This window comes from Ursus maritimus, unplaced genomic scaffold (genome assembly GCF_017311325.1).
Source record: "Ursus maritimus isolate PB19 unplaced genomic scaffold, ASM1731132v1 scaffold_2, whole genome shotgun sequence".
Classification (NCBI taxonomy): Eukaryota; Metazoa; Chordata; class Mammalia; order Carnivora; family Ursidae; genus Ursus; species Ursus maritimus.
Window position 1 is genome coordinate 94433416 of NW_024424452.1, and position 20473 is coordinate 94453888.

The following is a 20473-nucleotide window of genomic DNA, read 5'->3' on the forward strand; positions in this document are numbered from 1 at the left end:
CTTAGTGTATTCCACTTTCTATCTTTAATTATGCCTTAGGTTATGTTCAAAGCACAAAGAAGATCTCGAATTGTTTTGCAGAAGAAAGGGAGAGATTTTTGTTGGTGGTGGTATTTTGTTTGTTCGTTTGTTTGTTTGTTGTTCCAGAGAGGAGGGTGAGAGAAGAGAGAAAGAAAGAGGAAGAGAAGAGAGAGGTAGAGAAATAGCCGGACATGGCAGAAAACTTCTGGAAAAATTCACCAGATAGATGCATGGTTTAAAAATATATTTTTAAAGACTTTGTGTATTTATCTGAGAGAGAGAGGGAGAGCACAAGTGGGGAGAGAGGCAAAGGGAGAGGGAGAAGCAGATGCCCCACTGAGCAGGGAGCCTGATGCGGGGCCCGATCCCAGGACACTGGGATCCCGTGTTGACCCAAGCTGAAGGCAGATGCTTAACCAACTGAGCCACCCAAGCACCCCTAAAAAAATATTTTTAAATGGTGAAGAAAAATACTGAATTATTAGGGAAGGGTCAAGACTGGACAAAGACTGTTGAAAACTCTTTAACCTTTGCTATGAAAACCATGCGTGAGATACACTGCATCTGTCATTGACATTCATTATCACTTAAATTTTGTGACCTGCCATTGATCTGCAAACCTTTAAACCAGTAATTCTCAGATTCAAATATGGAGAGATGCGGCACCTGACTGGCTAAGTTGGTAGAGCACACAACTCTTGATCTTGGGGTTATAATTTTAAGACCCATGTTGGGTGTAGAGATTACTTAAAAATAATAAAGTCTTAAAAAAAAAATATGGAGCGAAACTGCCGATTTGAGTCTATTCCCTTCCCAGAGTTTTCTAGTCTGTATTCTGGGGTAGAGGGCTGTGTTGAAGGGTTCAGTAGGAAAGAAGGTCTTCATCCATAAAACATATTTATGGTGGGTTTGAGGGTTGTGGGAGCAGGAGATGCATGGTGATTTAAACTCATTGAACCTGATCTAGGAACTCCCAGAAGGGGGGAGGGAAGGTCTTTGGAAGGCACCGAAGTCTTATGACAGCAGCTGGGTGAGCTATCACTAAATTATGAGTTATTGTGTCTCTTTAAACTCCAAACTAGTGTGACCTGGGAGACCATTCGTCCCAAATCTAAACTTGATATTTAGGTGAAGACAGATATTGGACTAACCTAGGAAACTTCAAACTTCACCTTCAGGAGGGAGACTGTGAACTCTGCATTGACGAGAGAAGGTACAGAAGGGCCTGGGACGCACGGGAATGGCTTGTACAAAGACTGGAGGTGGGGATGAGTTAGTTACAATGAGAAGCTAGTAGAACAAGAAAAATAGTAACACAGTTCTTTGTATTTTCTCCTCTTCAAAAGTATAGGCTAATATAAGCACTTGTCCAAAACCCATAGGGCCAGATGTGTTAAGGAATTCAGAATTATTTTTGGATTTTAGGAGGTGGTCTGGGGTTTATACTGTATATTACATAACACTCCCCAGTAGGGCCTGGGGAGGCATGCTGTAAGCAAACACATTATTATTTCTGCACTAAAATATTTGAAAGTTCATACTGAGATAAAAGCTTCAAGTAGCTTCCCTTCAGTTCAAGTTAAATTAACTATAGAGAATTAATTACAGGGGAAAAAAGTTCTTAGTATTCCTAGCTCCCACCCACCCACCCCCACCCTGCCCCCCAGCCCTTCCCATAGCTTTTTGGATTTTGGAGTTGCAGATAAAGGATTTTGTGAACCAGTCTAGGCTCGCTAAAGAAAAGCTAAAACATCAAAAAGCAGAAAAAAAGAGAAAAGAAGGAAGAAGAATCTCCTAGGTGCTCACTATTTCAAAAACAACCCGGGTGCATTTCATTAAAGTCTGTTTTCTATTCACAGAGCTGTTCTTAAACATTTCCCCATATAATGCTGATTGGCTTGTGTGAGGGAACATCTGCATTCCGCTGTATGTAAAATATATTTAGAAGTTTCAGAAAGCTGAAAAGAGCAAGACCCCTCTAAAAACCCAGACTTTTATTTTTTAGAAAAGTTCCATGAGTAAAGGGGCCCTGGCCAAGATGGAATAAATAACATGTAACAGGATGTTAAAAATTGACTTCTCCTGCTCTAGTTTCAGCTGAGGTTCAAAGACTGAGAGCAAACTGGCAAATGCCTCCATCTTCTGAAGGGAGGTTCCAGACTGCCTGTGCCCTTCCACAGCGTTTGTGGTAACACAGATAAGCAAAAACGCGAAAAACCACAAAACCAAAAATGTGTTTGTAACATGTAGACCTTCAACCATCCTGAGGGCAGAAAGGGCCTGAAAGCAGAGTGGCCAGAGGGCGTGGAGTAGGGGAAGGAAATGAGCTGCATCTCAGTGACCTTCCAAGGAGAAAGGGTGGGCCTTCCCCCTCATGTCCATTCTTGTGAGAGAAGCTCCAAGGGCACCTCATGGAGAGCTAGTCCCGAGGAGTTTGAGGGGCACCAAGGACTGGGGTTTGACCCCACCTAAGAGGCTCTGTTCACTACGGGCAAGGCCCCTACAGAGCGGGTGCAAACTGTGTCATACACAAGGGAAGGAAGGCTTCCTGTAGGAAGCTGGACATCCAGCCCACACTCCGTTTGCCGCCACCCTAGGGGCTTTGTCCTAGCGCTCATCCCTTCTTCTCCAGAGCCGTTTCCAATCCTGTCCCAAAGGACAGCCCCAAGTGGTGAGTGTATCTGCCCGTATTCCCACTGTACTCCCAGGGCCAGAGGGAAATACATCACATGAGCGCCTGCTGCCCGCATCACCAGAACTAGCAGAGTTCCAGCAGGGGCTTCCTGAAGACCCCACAAAAACACCCAATGCAAGAATCGGGTTTGGTCATCCTCCCAGCTCAGAGAGCATGAGCTTTGAACATTTGCTGTGACCAGAGTTCAGTGGTATATTAGCTTGGTGCCAGCCAAGTAAGGCCTTACCCCTCCTGAACCTCCGTTCTTTCCTGTGCCCCCCCCCCCGCCTTCTTTCAAACAAGAGAGGCTAGAGGGATCCTGGTAAGTGAGGAGGAGATAGGGAACAGGAGGAGAAGCTGAACCCATCTCTCTTTCCTACCCCTGTTTCCTACAGTAGGCTCAAGCTTGGTCAGGGGGGAAGCTTTAGTGAAATAACTCATGACCGGACATTTTAATTACTGAAGGGAGACCTTTCTTGAGACTGGAGGCAGCCAGAGGATCTTTTCTTATCCTAGAGCGTTGCCGTCTGCCTGCCATCACATCCAGGTTCAGGGATGAGCAAACCCATAAATGGGTCCGCGGGAAAGAATAAAGTTGTTTTCCGACTGCAGCCCACAAGATTCACTTGTTCAACTACCAGTTGGAAAACATGCCGGAGTATGAGCTTAATTAAGTCAAATGAACAAGTAAATAAATGTACTAATTTGAATGAAACTGTCATGAAAGTGAAGGGGTAGAAGCCTGAGTGCTTCTGCCCGAGGTCGAGTCTCGTTTACGTGGGGAGAATGGAGCCATCACAGCAGAGTAGATGTATGTGAGCTTGATTTCTCTCCTGGGAAGTTTTAGCCCGTAGAGAAACAGAGCTCTGGTGATCATATTTTCTGAAGCAAAATATGGGACATGGAGTCTGACAAGTAAGAGTGCAGACTTGGTGATGAATGGGACATACTGTTTGCAATTAGCTCTGTCCCAGAAACGCTGGGACTTCGCCACTGTAGGAACAGCTAGAGCCAGAGGGCTGGCAGCTTAGCTGTGCGCTGGAGCTTGTTAGCTGAGAAGAAGAGGTCAAAAGCAGGCCTCGGAGCTTTTGTTCATCCACTCCACACCCTCCATCCCCAACTGCCCTGCTGAGATTTTGAAATTACAGTATTTCCATTTCAAAGGCAGATTTCAAACTGCTTGAGTTGAGAGCTCTGAAGAAAGCGTGCAGGATGGAAAGACTCATTTCTGCCTGCCTTCAGACTTTCAGAGCGACCCCAGGCAAATGCACCACATATTCTACGGAGCAAGCCCCAACTTGGGGTTCACCATGCCCTGGTGGCTTCGAGGCTGGGAACTCATCCTGGATCCTGCCCCTTTTATCCAGCTCTTCCTAAAAATATTTCCTGAGCTGGGCCCCGCAGGGTCTAACCTCTTGAGTTGTTTGGGTTGAGTTGGGTTCTAAAGATAAATCCATGTTTCTACTCCAGGCATTGGAGAACCTGAGGTGTCATTGTAAGTAGTGAGAAAACCCACAATCCAGTGGTAATTGAAGCAATGGGAATGGATGGCAATGCCGAGGGAGAGTATGTTGAGTGAGAAGAGAAGAGGGCTCAGGAGGGAAAGAATCTTAAGGAAACCAACGGTAAGACTTCGGCATGAAGAGAACTGCGACAAAGCATTCAGGGTGGCCAGAGGACATGACACCAGGGGGCGGGGGGGGGGAGGGGTGTTTTGGCTGAACACAAAAGAGGAGGATATGATGTTGAAACAGTGCAAAATGTAGCAGAGATAAGTAAGATAAAACCTGTTAGCTAGGTTTTGCAAGATGACTTTGGCAAGAGCTTTCCTGTGCATGTACAAGGCCATGAAATGTGACTCTTCCTTTTGATCTGAGCATAAACACATCTCCCAAGGTGAGACTAAGAGAGTAGATTTCAAGAGCCCCCACAGTTGAAGGCTGGGCCCACCAGTTCCACTAGTATTACCTAATCACCCACATCCAGCCTAAATAGTTATGCTTGGAGAAAGGAGAGTTGTTACTGTCATACGTGTTCATCCACTGGGGGTCAGGGAGGCATTTGCATTCCCGTCATAAGAGAGGCTTTAAGATTATTTGGAGACCTTTGCAAGTGTCCACTGGAGTTTGGGAACTGGTTAAGTGCAATGTGGGATTAAATATATCAGTAAGCATCAGGCTTCTCAGAAACCAAATGTGGAGCCCATGGAGGGGAGCTGGCCTGGGGTCACCTGCCCAGGGATGGTGGGGTGGACTGGGCCCAGGGGGATGGGTTGATCAAAGCCTTGGAGCTGAGGAAGAAGCCAAAAGGGGTGAGCTGGAGGAAACATTAGCACATCTCCTACAGGGGATCTCCAAGGAACTCACGAGAAAGTCCCACAAAATCCGCCCTCATACCTCTTCCAAGTCACTGGATCCCTAGGATGGGGATTTTTTTTCTTTTGAAATAATTTCAAGCTTAGAGAAGAGTTGCAAGAATAGTACAAAGGACCTCTCCCTTCCCCTTCCTGAACCATTTGGGAATAATTGCTGTAATGGAGATCATCGCTGACCCAATGTCCCACCGCCCCGAATATGTTAGTGTGCATTTCCTACACAGAGGGGCATCCTTGGACATAACCACAATGCGACTATCAAAATGTGGAAAGTGGGGCGCCTGGGTGGCACAGCGGTTAAGCGTCTGCCTTTGGCTCAGGGTGTGATCCCAGCGTTATGGGATCGAGGCCCACATCGGGCTCCTCTGCTATGAGCCTGCTTCTTCCTCTCCCACTCCCCCTGCTTGTGTTCCCTCTCTTGCTGGCTGTCTCTATCTCTGTCAAATAAATAAATAAAATCTTTAAAATAAAAAAAAAATGTGGAAAGTACTTTATTCATTTTCTAGACCTGCCATATCAAGTTACTACAAGCTGGCTGACTTACCACAACAGAAATTTACTCTTTCATGGTTCTGGAGACCAGAAGTCTGAAATCAAGGTGTTGGCTGGGCTGCACGCCCTCCAAAGGTTCTAGGGGAGAGAGAATCCTCCCTTCTTTCTCTAGCTTCTAGTGGCTGTCAGCATTCATCATAGCTATATCACTCCAAACTCTGCCTCTCTCTTTACACAGCTCTCTCCTTACGTCCATGTCTTCTCTTCTGTCTCTTTCAAGGATATTTGCCATTGGATTTAGAGCCTACCCAGGTCATCCAGGATGATCTCATCTCAAAATCCTTAATTACAGCTGCAATGACCCTTTTTCCAAATAACGTCACATATATAAGTTCAGGGAGTTGGGACATAGACACATCTTTTTGAGGGTCACCATTCAACCTCCTACAACATTTTGTAGGATGGTACTTAGAAAAAAACAACTATCTTAACCAATGTTAAGTGTACAGTTCAATGGTATTAAGCACATTCATATTGTTCTGCCAGTCATTACCAGCATCCATCTCTAGAGCTCTTTTCATCTTGCCACACTGAAACTGTGTGTCTATTAACAATAGCTCCCCATTCCCCCATACCCCTAGCCCCTGGCAACCACCATCCATTTTCTATCTCTATGATTTTGACTACTCTAAGTATCTTATGCAAGTGTAATTATATAATATTTGCCTTTTTGTGACTGGTTTATTTCACTTGTCCTCAAGGTCCATCCATGTTGTAGCATTTATCAGAGTTTTCTTTCTTTTTAAGTCTGAATTATATGTATATACTACGTTTTGCTTATCCTCTCATCTGCTGATGGACACTTGGGTTGCTTCCATGATTTAGCTATTATGAATAATGCATCTATAAATAGGAGTATAAAGTTATTGGTTTTTTTTGAGGTGTGCTTTCAGTTCTTTTGAGTATATACCAAGGAATATAATTTCTGGATCATACGGTAATTCTATTCTTAATTTTTTGAGGAACCTCTACACTAGTTTCCATAGTGGCTGCACCATTTAACATTCCCACCAACAGTACACGAAGGTTCTAGTCTCTCTACATCCTCACCAGATCTTGTTACTTTCTGTTTTTGTTTTTATTTTGTTTTGTTTTGTTCTTATTTTTTATAATGACCACCCCAACAGTTGTTGGTGATACCTCATTATGGTTTGGGTCTACATTTCTCTGATAAGTAGTGATGTTGAGTATCTTTTCATAGACCCATTCGTCATTTGCGTGTCTTCTTTGGAGAAATGTCTGTTCAAGTCCTTTGTTCATTTTTGAATCATTGTTTTTCTGTTGTTGAGTAGGGTGGTACTTTAAGACTGTATAAATACCATGTTTCTTATTAAACTTTTATCCACTAGTTTTGGCATCCACTGATGCTTTCTGGCTGAATTATTACTAATTATTTTTTTGAATTATTACTAATTATTTCTAATTTCATCACTCCTTCTATATTTCTCATTTAGCTTTCCACTGTATGGAAATGCCTTCTCCACTCCCCATTTGTTCATGTATTTATTTATATCATCATGGATTTTTATTGTATCTTATGGGTTATAATCCGTTATTATCATTATTTATTTGAATGTCCCAATGGTGCCAGGTTTGGCTAGTGGGAGCCTTTTAAAAGTTTCTGTGTCCTAGTAACATCTCCCTATTATTCTTTGGGCAGTTTTTAAATTACTGGCACAAGATTTTCAGGTTCATCTTAAACTTTTCCTGGCACTGCCCTGGAATCAACCATTTCTCCAAGAATACTTGGCTCCTTTTAGTGGAGAATGATATTTAGAAACCAAGATCTGGACACTCAGTGTGCTCCCAGGTCCTCTCAGTAGACAGAGCTGGGAATATATGCATGCATATAGAGACATACATATCTATATTACCATATCTATTCATGGATATTAAGAATGATTGGTTCATAGACACCTCCAGGTCCAATCCAATATCACAGGGTTCATTCAAATTTGTAACACTGACAGCGAGATCCATCATCCTTAGTATGTATTACTTATTTGATGAATGTCCCTTGTACGTAATTATTCTGTAGTTATTTCCGAGCCTTCTGTGTGGATGCCCTCCTCATCCCACCTGGGCACTTCCTACCAGGGCACATGGGTAACCTTTTCACTCGAGGTTGGGCTGCCCCTTGACAGCACCCTTTGCAGATGTCCCCATCGCCCCTCTTAGTTCTAGCACTCCATGCCAGGTGCCACACGGACACCCTTCTTGGCCCACCTGAGCTCTGAAACTTCACACCGGGCTACCATTGCTGCCTCTTGTACGGACGCCCTCCTCACCTCATCTCAGCGTTGCTATCCTGAGCCAGGCTGCCACTTCTGCTCCCTGACACAAACCTGTCCTGTCCTGCTCACATTGGAAAACCTGGGCTGACAGAAGCAGTCTTTAAGGAAGATTATCTAAAGGCTATGCAAATGACTCAGACAAGTCAACCATTGTTCACCCTGCTTCTTTCCTAACTCTGTCCTCCCCGTGGCCTCATTGATTAGCCCTGAGTCAATAATTGTGTCTCCAGGCTGGTCAAGTCATGAGTAACTTGGGGGATTGACTTATAAAATTCAGCTGAGACAATTAGATACCTCTTCTTCTGGTGGTGGGAGGGAGGATTTGGAATTGGGAGATTGAGAGACCAGGAGAGCTGGCCATGGGGCAGAAGTTTAAAGCATATTGAGAGTTGTTAGGCTGAGAAAAGGGCTGTGGCAGCCAGGTTGAAGCAGGTGCCAAATGAAGCAGAGGTTAATGGAGAGAGAAGAAGGGGAGCAGGTGTGCTGAGTAAAGCAGGTATGACAGGGCCCTGCCATCAGCTACAATTGCCATAAGCCCAGCGGCCTCCCCAGGGATAGACTGAGACAGATGTATGTCCAATGTGGACCAGTGATCTGGCACCCCTTAAAAATAATATTCTCTAAATATTGTTTAACATTTATTTAATGTTAATTACTTTTCTAATGCTAGAAATAAAAGATTTATTTTATGCACCTATTACATGGGAGTTCCTGAACCAGACAACTTTGTGGGAAAATATCAAATAATTTAAAACCCATATAATAACATGGACTGTGCATTACTTGGATCCTGAACTTTCAGTTGGCTGTGATGGCTGATTCAGGCACATTTCAGTGGGCTATTCTCAGTGTTGGTAGCCTTGCCTGCGATTGGTAGACAAGCTGAAAAAAATCCTGCGGTAAATGTTTTCCTGCATACATCTGTGACTGGATTGACAGTTATATCTTGATAGATTCTCAACATTATGTCTGCTAAGTGAAATGATGGAAGCACGTCTGAGGCTATTGATACCTACTGACAAGTTGGTTTAGACAAAATGGACAATGAGGCACTAGACTTTTAAAGATCAGTGGTGGAAACCACTTAAAAGTGATTTAAAAAAAACCATACTCTTCCCCACCAGGAGTATATGAGAGTGTCCCGCTTACAGCTACTCTGTGGGGGGAATAAAGTTCTCAGCAATTGACAATTTTGTAGGCAAACAAACAAAACAAAACAACAAAAATCAACACTCCACTCCCACCATGGCACTTAGTAGTTTGAATTTGGTAATGCAGAAGTTTCAGTCACTTAAATCTGCTTGTTCACTTGTGAGACTGAGCACAACCTCTGGCCTTCCCTCCCCTCAAGTCAGCCATCATGGGAGGAGAAATATTTTGGTTCTGGTTACCATATAGAACCTGGTCCCTTACTTTTATTTAAAAAAAAAATGATTCTAATTTTTCTAATTATTCTAAGCTCATTGTGCAATAAACAGTTCCGAGGTCTATAAAATGAAAGGTAAAAGCCCCTTTCTTTAAACACAGTTGGGCTCATACTATATATACTGTTCTCTAAATTACTTTTCTTTCAAACATTATGATTTTGATAGTCAGTATGTATAAAAATTTACCTAGTATTTCACTGTAGTTTAGAAACCTGTCACTAGTGGTGGATATTCAGATTGCTTTCAGTTTTTTAGTAACTATAAACAATGTAACGATGGTTTACACTGGAATGGGGGCTCCACAATGATGCCCCTTACCTTGCCTTCCTTGTTCACTGCCATAGCTCTGGCATCTGGCACTGTGTGTGGCTCAGAGTGGACCCTCGATTCATATTTTTTAAATAAATGAATGAATATATTTTGCAAACACTTTTGCAAATTTATATGTAGAATAAATTTCTCAGATGTAAAGTTATGCTCTCTCTGCCCAGGCCTTCCTCCTCTTGAAATATCTTGAGTGGACTTCTACTTATTGAAATCAGTACTTATTTCAACAGGAATTCTCCTTGGGTCAAACCCAACTGTCTAAACGTCTATATTCACACCATGTCAAATTCACTTTTCACTGTATCAGTTTTATACTTAGCTGAGTTTCAAAGGTATGCCTTTGCCAACATTTGCAACAAGAAGCTGCATATGAAATCAATAGGTGTATTTATTATTAGAAAAGTTTTGCTAACATCTTGATGGGCAGGCTCATGGGAAAACAATTCACAGAATAGAAAATATAAACATCCCATAAACACATGAAAATGTAATTAATTCACTATTGGCCTTTACTAAATATCCACTACATGCCATGTGCTGCTGTAGGAAATAAGATATAATGTAATAAAAAACAGAACACCACTGTCACAAATAAAAAAAGAAATTAAAATTATGACTACTAAACAACTTTTTCTTTTACCTACAAACTTTCTTTTACCTACTGCCAAAAACTTTGTGAACTCTGCAAAGTAGGTATGAGAAGAACCCTCATGTCTATACTCAGGGTGGGAATGGGGCAGGATTCTCATATTCATCTAAATTCATTTTTATTTTTATACATTTAAAAAGTCTAGTCTTTTATTTTTCCTTGTATCTAAAACAGTTTGGAAACATGTACCAAAAGACTTCAAAATGTTTCTATAATTTCACCCAGTAAATCTAGTACTAGGAATTTATCAAGGAAATAATCATCAACTCAGCCACACATTTACACAGAAGACATTTATTACAGGATTTTTAAAATAGCAAAACGTTGAAAGGAACCTAAATGTCTGGCACTAGGAAAATAATTGTTTTATGTCTCTATCTATATCTGGAAAGAAATTCTCCAAAATATTGGCATGATTATGGATGATTTTTACTTTCAGTTTTATACTTTTCTTCTTTTTTCAGATATTCATAGAGTGTGTGTATGTGTGTGTGTGTGTGTGTAGTTTTTAAAATATGGACCCACTTAAGAAAGTTGTTGGGGCATTGCTCTTTTCATTACTTTGTGCATGTACTTTACAGTCTTCTGAGAAATTTATTTCAGATATTATTTGCTTCTTGTAGTACCTTCTTCTTTTGAATATAATCTTATCTGTATGCTGAGCCTCTTTTTTTTCTTTTTGTTAAGAAAATTCAAGAGGTATGGGGCACTTGGGTGGCTCAGTTGGTTAAGTGTCTGCCTTTAGCTCAGGTCATGATCTCGGGGTCCTGTTTTGGGCTTCCTGCTCAGCGGGAGTCTGCTTTGCTTCTCCCTCTCCCTCTGCCCACCCCCACTCATGCTCTCTTTCTCTCTCTCAAATAAACAAATAAAATTTTTTTAAAAATTCAAGAGGCAAATTTGAAACTCAAGCAGTGCATCTGCGTAGACTCTAATTTTGGCCTTTTTAAATACTCTTTTTGGTTTTTTGGGGTTTATTGAAGTATAGTTGACACACAATGTTACATTAGTTTCAGGTGTACAACACAGTGATTCAACAGGTCTTATATTCTTCTTTTCTTTTTTTTTTTAAGATTTTATTTATTTATTTGACAGAGATAGAGACAGCCAGCGAGAGAGGGAACACAAGCAGGGGGAGTGGGAGAGGAAGAAGCAGGCTCATAGCGGAGGAGCCTGACGCGGGGCTCGATCCCGTAACGCCGGGATCACGCCCTGAGCTGAAGGCAGATGCTTAACCGCTGTGCCACCCAGGCGCCCCATATTCTTCTTTTCTTAAGATCCAGTTTTCTATTTGTATATTTCCAAATAGAGTGTATTTGTTCTAAGACTTCTCAAACTCCTTGGTAAGTAAATGTAAAGACATGATGGTAGAACACTCCTATTTTCACCAAGAAATGCACTGGAACAAAATCAAGAGTCTAGCAGGGTTAAGTAGCCATGACGACTTAAGCTCTAGCTGGCCTTTCAAGGGTGAAAGGTAGATCAATGGTTGTCATGGATAGCATTATCTTGTTCTCAATCTGTACTAAATTGTTACTGTCTTCAGCAGGGAGTCACCTTCCCCCCTTGCAAATCTCTACTTGCCCCTTTTTCAGGGCTGGTACCACAGTGAACCCAAAGATGAGTCCAGGTTCTGTCTCAATCCTTCAGGTTTGCCCAAACACAACCTCTTGAATCTAGGCAACCATGGCTCCTGAAATTTTTATGTCCAAGTTGTTGATTCTCACTTGAATCTCTTTTTTGGCCTTTGTCCAGACCCTGTAGATGACATATCTACAAATGTGCATACCTCATCTCCCCCTGACACCCCGTCTCCCCCATTCTCTTCAAAATAGTCGAAGGCTGCAGCAGCACCTGGCTCCTGCCCACGTAAATACCTCTATTCACACGTATAAACACTTCCACTCACCTTGGAAAGTGTAGTTCCTGGAAATTATTTCTGAGGCAATTGGATTTAAGGGTAAAGATTCATCTTAGAAAAATATAAAACAATTGGGTGAGGGATAAATCACGCCTTCCTACTCTAGTTCCTAGGCCCCCTTGCATCCAAGACCTTGACGCTGGCCCTCCTCTCCCCACCACACTCCAAGGTATATCCATACATTGAGGCACTGTCTGCCTTTCAGGAAAAAGTGGGTATGGAGAGCTGAAGGCAGGGATGAGATTAACATCCATATATTCTTGTCTTGATGCAAAACACAGTTATGGGTATTCCAAATCCTGTTAGTTGATATGTGTAGTTGAGAAACCTGGTTTATTTCTTTTCCTCCCTCTTTGTAATGTTGAATTCTTGAAGTAGGTTTAGACCACACAGGCAGCCCTTAACCCACAAACAGGTTAAGGTCCAACAAGTGACTTCATACATTGGTTTGAGTTTTCCCACAAGAGCATTGTCTTATGAGGTATTTTCCCCTGGCTAGTCATCTCATAATATGCCTGAAATATTATACATCTGTGTAAAAAAATATATGAAGCAATGCTGGAAATGAGTAAACCAGAAAAGGAATACATTTGAATAAGACTTTAAAAAGTACATACAGAAAGTTAATCTTTTCAAAAGAGGATTTACTTGGAAAATAATGAATAGGTAACCAGAGACACTTAAGGAGCTCTCAAAGAGAGGTCTGAGCATCAGAGGCTATTGGCAGGGTTCTCTTATTCCTTTAGTTTTTCATTTTGAATATTTAAAGAAACCCAGAATTTTATTATGTGCAGTTGCACTTCAAAATATGTCTTAACATTTTTCTTGATACAGAAAAACCAATATCCCTACACTTAATGCTGGCCCAGTGAGGTTAGCCTTTGTACTATAATTGTTGTAAGTAGTATTTGTATCACCAATAAAGCCAAAAAAGAGAGGGGGGGAGGAAGTGGAATTTTAAAGGTAATTTTCCAAAACGTATTGGATAAAAGGAAGAGGAAAGGGTCTGGTGAGAACTGACAAGGACTTCGTGGGAAGTGAGGTCCCTGAGAGGAGAAGGGGGCAGGAGGATCGCAGGATTTGTCCATGAGTCCCAAGGGGCAGTAAAGGAGGGGCAGAGCGGCAGCCTTAGAAGTTGGATTCTGGCTGTCATGCGTGTGACTGATGGGACGGGCCATAGTTACAGGGTTCACAGAGCCAAGGGGTATGAAAGTGCAGTGACCTTTACTTTTTGAAAATTGAACCTAAGTCAAGAAGACCCATTTTGATTAATGGCCGATAAACTTTTTCCAGATGTTTTTAACTGTTCTTTGCCCAATTCAGTGATTTCTTTTCCAGTCATATTGGAGTAGTAATATCTCTGTCTCTGTTTGTTTCACAAATATCATCTAAGCATTCTCTTTCTGTGCTTCCACCTGCCCCACTGTGTCCCGTACTGCTTGCTGCCTAATGGAAGGGCTTTTGTTTTCATGACAGACCTCAAGTCTGGAGAGATCAAGTCTGGAGTGGGAGTGTGTGGCATGCAGTAGGAACATGAGGTGGCCTGGAGGGACTACCGCCTTCTGATCTTATGTGTATCTTGGCATGGGTGATGGGGGAGACACTCCTAGTTGTTTATCAATATCAGTGTCTTTTGTAGAACTAGAACCCCTGGTTTTCAGTTGGACACAAATCCACTTTGAAGAAAGACCACAATGGCTGCCAACCATGGCAGAAGAGGAGGCTACAACTTCCAGGTTGTATCCTTCTTTTTCCATTTTCTGTAGCTGGAATTCTGACGTGCTAATAATGAACCATCCTGGACTTACTGGTGAGGATAATGCCCCAGGGATCGTGGCTCTGAGACAGAGAGGTTCCTGGACAACTTCATGGGACAGAACTACCATTATCAGCCTTGGACCGCTTACTCCAGGCTGTTTTATGAGAGAAGAATAGATTTGGATTTGTGTCAGCCAGTGTAAATGTGGGTGTTTGTTAGAGTAGCTGAACTCGTAGCCAAACTAGCACATAGTGGAAGGAGGGGAGACTAATCAATGATAGATATTATATATACATAGAAACTTGATCTGTAGGTGCCCCAAACAGTGTTTAATGGTGGGTAGATGTGGACCGTAAGGAAATTCCCAGAGGCAGCAATAGTGTCTCGATGCTGAAGCGTATTTAAAGCTGAGGCTTTAAAGAATGTATTCAAAGTATAGGATTTCTATGTAATGCAATACCTGGAAATGCACTGGGGATAATAATAATTGCTTATCACCATAATTCAATAAATGGCTTAATGCATTCCCTGGAAGGAATGATTAAAAATCCATCCCAATACTCCTTGGCTGACCTTAGGATCAATTTGAGGATTAGCATCCCACATTTGTGGAATTCAGATCTTAAGGAGGAGGGATTAATGAATGTGTTTGCTGGATGTTTAAAAAAATATAGCATGGAACAGAAAAATGCTTCAGTTAGGGAGAGAAAGCATTGTCTGTACTTTGCAAGTTCACAGACATGTTTCAAAGCAAACAGGCTGAACTCTTTGGGCTGTACAAAGAGCAGATGTGAAGGATAGTAGTTCAACTAAATTTCCATCTCTGAGCCCACACACATTACGAAGTGACTTTTGGTAGGTGTAGAAGATGTGTGGAAGCAGAGGTTATCAGACTTTCATCCTGTCCTTGGACTTCTACAGTAATTCTTGTTCCTCCTGACAACGTTAAGACACTGTGTACATTATAGAAAGTTAAATTTCTCTAGCCAAAGATGAAGCACACTCTTTGCCTAGAGTGGATATATTATTTAATCAACTTAAATCATTAAAGCCACCTACACCATGACTGATGTGAGGGTTTTGGCCAATGCGCTTGGATGGATTGGGGATGTGCCCAGCACCCTCCCACTCAGTATGCATCCGGAAGCTCTCCCTTCCTTTCAGCCTGGAGAGAGGCTGTGTCTGGGGAGGGGTGGGGAGTCTGTGTTGTCTGGGAAGCGCAGGGATGCATATCAATCACTCCATTTGGCGGGTAGCACAGACACACTGCCCTTTTATCCCATCGCTATGCAGGCCTTTCCTGTCCAGGAAATAGAATTCTTTACAACATAGATGGTGTTCTTGGTTACAGTAATAGCTCATAATGGTTTTGAAATACTTAAGAATTACAAAGTCTTCAGGTTATTTGTTTTTACATTGCCAGGAACCACATTTAGATTGCAGACTTTAATCCTGGCGTTTGCCACATCCTTCTGACTAATCAACAAATAGGTGTGGGACTTCTGTCCTGGACCCATGACAAAACGAATCCCCCAAGCTGGAAACTCTCTAGCTCTTTATTGGTGATAACTTGTGATACTACCACCATCCAAAAAGTCAACGACCTTTCTTGATCACACAGTGTTCTCTTCATGAATATTTCTCTGTATACACTCTCTCCCTATCCTGTTGGTGTTTCAATAGGACTTTTAAGGTAATGAGTTCAGATTTTGGAGACCACTCCCAATTTAGGCAGATCGGCTAATATAGTGTATTTGTTTCTGTTCTTCATTTCAGTTTGCCTTAGCCTAACCCACGCATCAGGCACCTGTATGTTAAAATATTCTATTTCTCAGTTCTACCGTTGCATCAACTAACTTCACCGGCCTATAGCTTTTGGTCATGGCAGAAGCAAAATCATTTTTATCCATCGTGACCAGGTCTCTCCCTTAGGATCAGGGATGTCCCTTTAGACTTCCATTTGTAGATCACAAACCACCAAGTTTCTCATGGGCACTGTGAATTACTGCTCTTTCTCCGTTCCTTCCAGGAACTTGCAGCCCATCTACCTTGAATATTCCCTTATTTCTTATGGTCCCATTTGTTCTTAACAGTGTCTCTTTGCCTCATCATGCGTGCTTCTCATTGAGTTGACACACCCAAGCCTCACATTCCTATGCCTGCCTCTTCATGTACAGGGGCAAGCGGTGAATCGGCTTTTGCTTAATATCACTGGGAAGATTGATTGATTTTTCACTGTGAACGCTTAAAATTCTAGTCTATTGTGTTACTTCTCTGCATGGAAACTGATAAAACTTCACATTCACTGCAGAGCCCCCAACACCATCCCTGGCACGTTTCCCACTCCTGCCTTCCATACTGGTCCCTGCCCCACTCACCAGCCATCGAGGAGACGACAACAATGCTTCCATCACTCTGCTTCAGCATGGGCAAGGCGGCAACACTCAGGACCACGTAGCTGAGGAAGTTGACTTCCATGCTTCTGCGCACGAGGTGGATATCACCACTAAATAGATTCATAGGACTGTTGGTGATGTGGTTGAGAATGAGCATGTCTAGTCCCCCTGCAAGAGATGACTGTGTTGAGAGAAACCATCTGGGGCAATACCTTTCTTCTCGTTCTCCCCCTCCCCAGAGCTCCCCGGTGACCCTTAGAGCAGAGTCCAGAAGAAGAGGGAGGAGAAGCGGCCTCACCCATGAGCTTTCCAGCTTGGGCAACAAATTGCTCTGCGAAGGTCATATTCTCCATGGAGCCAGCAATGTAGTGTGCCGAAGGTGCTCCAAGCTCCAGGCAGTGGGATACCACCTGTAGGGACACAACAGCAATGGTGTCGGTCTTGGCTGCAGACTTTGGGGGCAATCTCTGAAGTCATGGGGGTTTAAATGAGAAGTTGCTCACAACCCTGTTTTGATACGAACGGTAGAGACATGAGTGCATGAGCATGAGTTCAGTGAACGTGTGTGTTGCTAAAGGCAACCTGCCACGATCTTTGTCCTCTGTCTGAAGTATTTCAGGTAGGGTATAAATAACGAAATTATCACAGTGCTGGGGTTTAAGTTCATGACTTGTGCTTATGAGTTTCTGTGAATACAAGTATCTGAATTCATTGTTGGTATGGATGCTAGTTTCCATGTGAGTAGCCCTAAGTTTGTGAATGTTTGTATCCTTGGGTTTGTAAGTGTGAGTATATGAGAAAGCATGAGTCTGAGAGTCTGAATGGGGATGAGAATATGAATTCATGAGTAGGTACTGGAATTTTGGTGTCCGAGCACATATCTATACATCCATGATTCCATGTCTAAATGAGTGTGCATAGGCATGTCTATGAGGATAGATAGATAGATAGATAGATAGATAGATAGATGATAGATAGAGATGTGTGTGTGCATAGGAATGAATACTTAAGTGCATTATCTTTATATTCCTGGGGGTGCTTGAACCTGTGTGTGTGTGTGTGTGTTTGCGTCTATGTCTGGATGTGCCAGCTTCTGTATGTTGGCGTGTGTATGTGACATAAGGAGTACATGTGTCTGTGGGCACAGAGCTCTCACCTTCTCTAGAGTTTCTTTAGACCTTGCTGTCACCACCACATGGGCTCCCATCTTTGCCAGATGATAGGCCATCTGTTCTCCAATGCCCTTGCTGGCCCCTGTGACAATCACTTTCTTCCCTTGGAGCATCTCTGTGAAACCCAAAAGAAAGTGAGGGCCATGCCCAACTCAGCAGCAATCTTCCTTCCACTCTGGATGCGGGGAACCTTATCTCAATGGCTAAAGGCTATGAGCCCAGACCAACTTTTCTCAAACTGCATACATCAATGATGGAACAGTTCAAGTCTTTCATAAATATGCTCTGAAAAGGAGGCTCAGCTTGACTGCTCAAAACAAGCCTTCTTGCTGTCCTTCTTAAAAATGTCCATAGACAGAAGCTTCAGCTAAGACACTGGAGTTCCAGACATTTCTGGACTATCCAATTTTACTCATTTGAAATAAAACTCAAAAAATCATCAAAACACATGTGCTCATAGAGATTCCAGGGATTTTCCCTCACTTCTATTTAGTCATCAACTCCAGAGTCCTTTCTTGTCTCCCACTTATCAGTCTCTCCTTAGAGCCCCATTATCTGGCTGTGCTGTAAATTTTGGAATTACCCTCATTTTTGTAGGGAATCTGAAATTGCTTTCCATTAAGGGTGCCAAATAAAGCATGGACTATTTGGCAATCTGTTGGCTACATGATTACCCCTCCCCACATCACTATTACCCAGAGCCCATGTCTGGAAGACACAGGAATACAGTCCCACCTCAGGGTTCCTCTTGTTCAGCAACTTTGGGGATCAGGAACTCATCTTGATCCTCAGAAACATTCCAGCCACCCCTGTGGTTTTTTTTTTTTTATCTATTCCTCCAAAATTAGATACATTGGTACTTACCTGGTCTGAATTCCTCATTCGCGGAATAGTAGTAGTAGGCCAAGAAGAACCCCAGAATGGGGGGGAGATATTTTTTCATAAAAGCCATCAGACAGAGACCTGGCCCGAGGAGCCCTGTAGGACACACAGAGAGAACCTACAGAGCTTTCTACAACCTCCTAGGCAGGCAGCAGCCTCTGAATTGTGACATCAGGGACGGGGGAGGCTGGAGTAGTCTCAGGCAGTGCTAGCCAATTTCCCTGTCAGAGCAGCGATTGGCTTTGGGTGGGATCCCATTCGTCCCTGGCAGCCTGTGTGGTGGATTTCATAATGGACAATGTTTACTCCATTTCATTGAGCAAGAAGAGACTTCCAGATGGCCAAGCTCATGACTGTACAGGACTGGATTCCTGAACATCCCTACCCAGAGCCCATCTTCTTCTTAACACCATTTATGCCAAGAATCAACGGCCTTTCAAAAGTGGTATGTCAAAGGCAGAGAGAAAGTGTGTGCGGGGTTTCTGTGGAAATGTGAGTAATAGCAAATTCAAGCCAAATTCAAGCCAAATCTCACTCTTGGCCCCACCTCCCAGTCGGAAGCAATTAAAAATAACAGCACAAAACAGAAAAATAAGCTTAAGAAAAAAATGTGCACATCTTGGGGGGAAAAAAAGCAAACAAGCCCTATAAGCCCCACACTCAAGTTCAATGAACAAGTATTACAACATCAAAGGAGAATGCAAGCCAGCCAGAACCCAGATGGCGGGAAACCCAAGACCAGTTCAAGACTCTCAGGCAAGTGCAACGGAACGTACACTTATTACTTTAACAGCAAATAAAGAAGAAATAATGAGTGCCAAAAAAAAAAAAGGCACTAAGCTATTAAACTGGGTCTTGTAAATGCTATAGAGGAACAAGACACGTGAAGATGTTAGGAAGAGGAGATCTGGTCCAGAAGCAAAAATGACTAGCACCGTTGAAGCAAAATTAGCCCCCAAAGCCCACATCCAGCTGAAGATTGATCTAGTAACAATCAAAGGGTCAGAGGGGGAAATGCCTAATAATTTAGAATGTATCACAGAAATATAGAAATAACCACTTCAGAATGTTTGTTACAAGAATTCAGTAAGGAACAGTCGTCAGGAAAAGAATTTAAGATATATTCTTGTTAAGTTTTTCAACTTCAAACCAACTAACCAACCATAAAAATTCCCCCATCGCAGAGCAAATACAGAATTCTGCAAATTATCAAGAGTCGAGAAAACCATTGAAATGTTAGGATAAGAATGGGTACCTGTGTTTTGGGAGGAGGAATGTGGGTTGAGGGCGGGGATTGGGGGTTCACACAAGATTAAAAGAAATTGAGTTATGACCCTAAGTACAGTATATGGAAACACTCACTGAGTTTTCACTTCAGAGTAAGGGAAAATAATTTAAGACCCAGAGGAGATGAAATAATTTGTCAACAAAGGCTCACAGCTGTGAATTTCACTTCCAGAAAACAATGAAGATTTGACAACAGTTGAGGGCTAGCTAGAGCTCAAGGTTTATGGAAGACAAAATAGAAAAAATATATATAAAGAAAATTCAAGCGGGAAATTACATTACATCCTGACAGAACTGCAAGATATATATGCATAATTTTGTAAAGGGTTTTATGCTGCCAAGACACGTTACAGACTTGTAACATTTTCATCTCCAGAGGGAAGGAAATTTCAAGTTTTATTTTCTTAGTACTATCCTATTAATAGCAAAATTATAGAAAACAATGAAAAGTTACTTTAAAATCTGATGCTGCTGAAGTGGTAGAAAAATGGACAGAAGAGGGAAGTTTATTATCTGATTAAAAAAAAGACTTGAAGGTGCACTACAGAAAGCATACATTTAAAGAAAGCAAAAATAACAATAAGTAAGATGAACTGCAGGTGGTGGAACATAAAACAAATGCATCGACTATCGCTGATTGTTGGCTGAACTAAAAATTGAAGTCCACATTGTGCTGCTTGGAAGACCCATTTAGACACAAACAGGCACATAAAAAAACACAGACATTTTTAATCATTATTG

At 42.2% G+C, this 20473-nt stretch overlaps 1 protein-coding gene across 3 annotated transcripts in view; it reads right to left on the bottom strand.

The window, feature by feature from the left end:
• The window catches only part of HSD11B1 (hydroxysteroid 11-beta dehydrogenase 1), a 55713-nt gene that overhangs the window by 8032 nt on the left and 27208 nt on the right, over positions 1-20473 (bottom strand). The window contains exons 3-6 of one of the 3 annotated variants that reach the window (XM_008701200.2): positions 18428-18541; positions 17548-17678; positions 16690-16801; positions 16374-16559 (exon numbers count right to left, since the gene is read on the bottom strand). In XM_008701200.2, the coding sequence (XP_008699422.1) occupies positions 16374-16559; positions 16690-16801; positions 17548-17678; positions 18428-18515 (517 nt within the window). In that variant the 5' untranslated portion in view covers positions 18516-18541. Of the gene's footprint in view, positions 1-16373; positions 16560-16689; positions 16802-17547; positions 17679-18427; positions 18598-20473 lie in introns of those variants that run through there. The other 2 variants (XM_008701201.2, XM_008701199.2) reach the window with 2 other exon arrangements.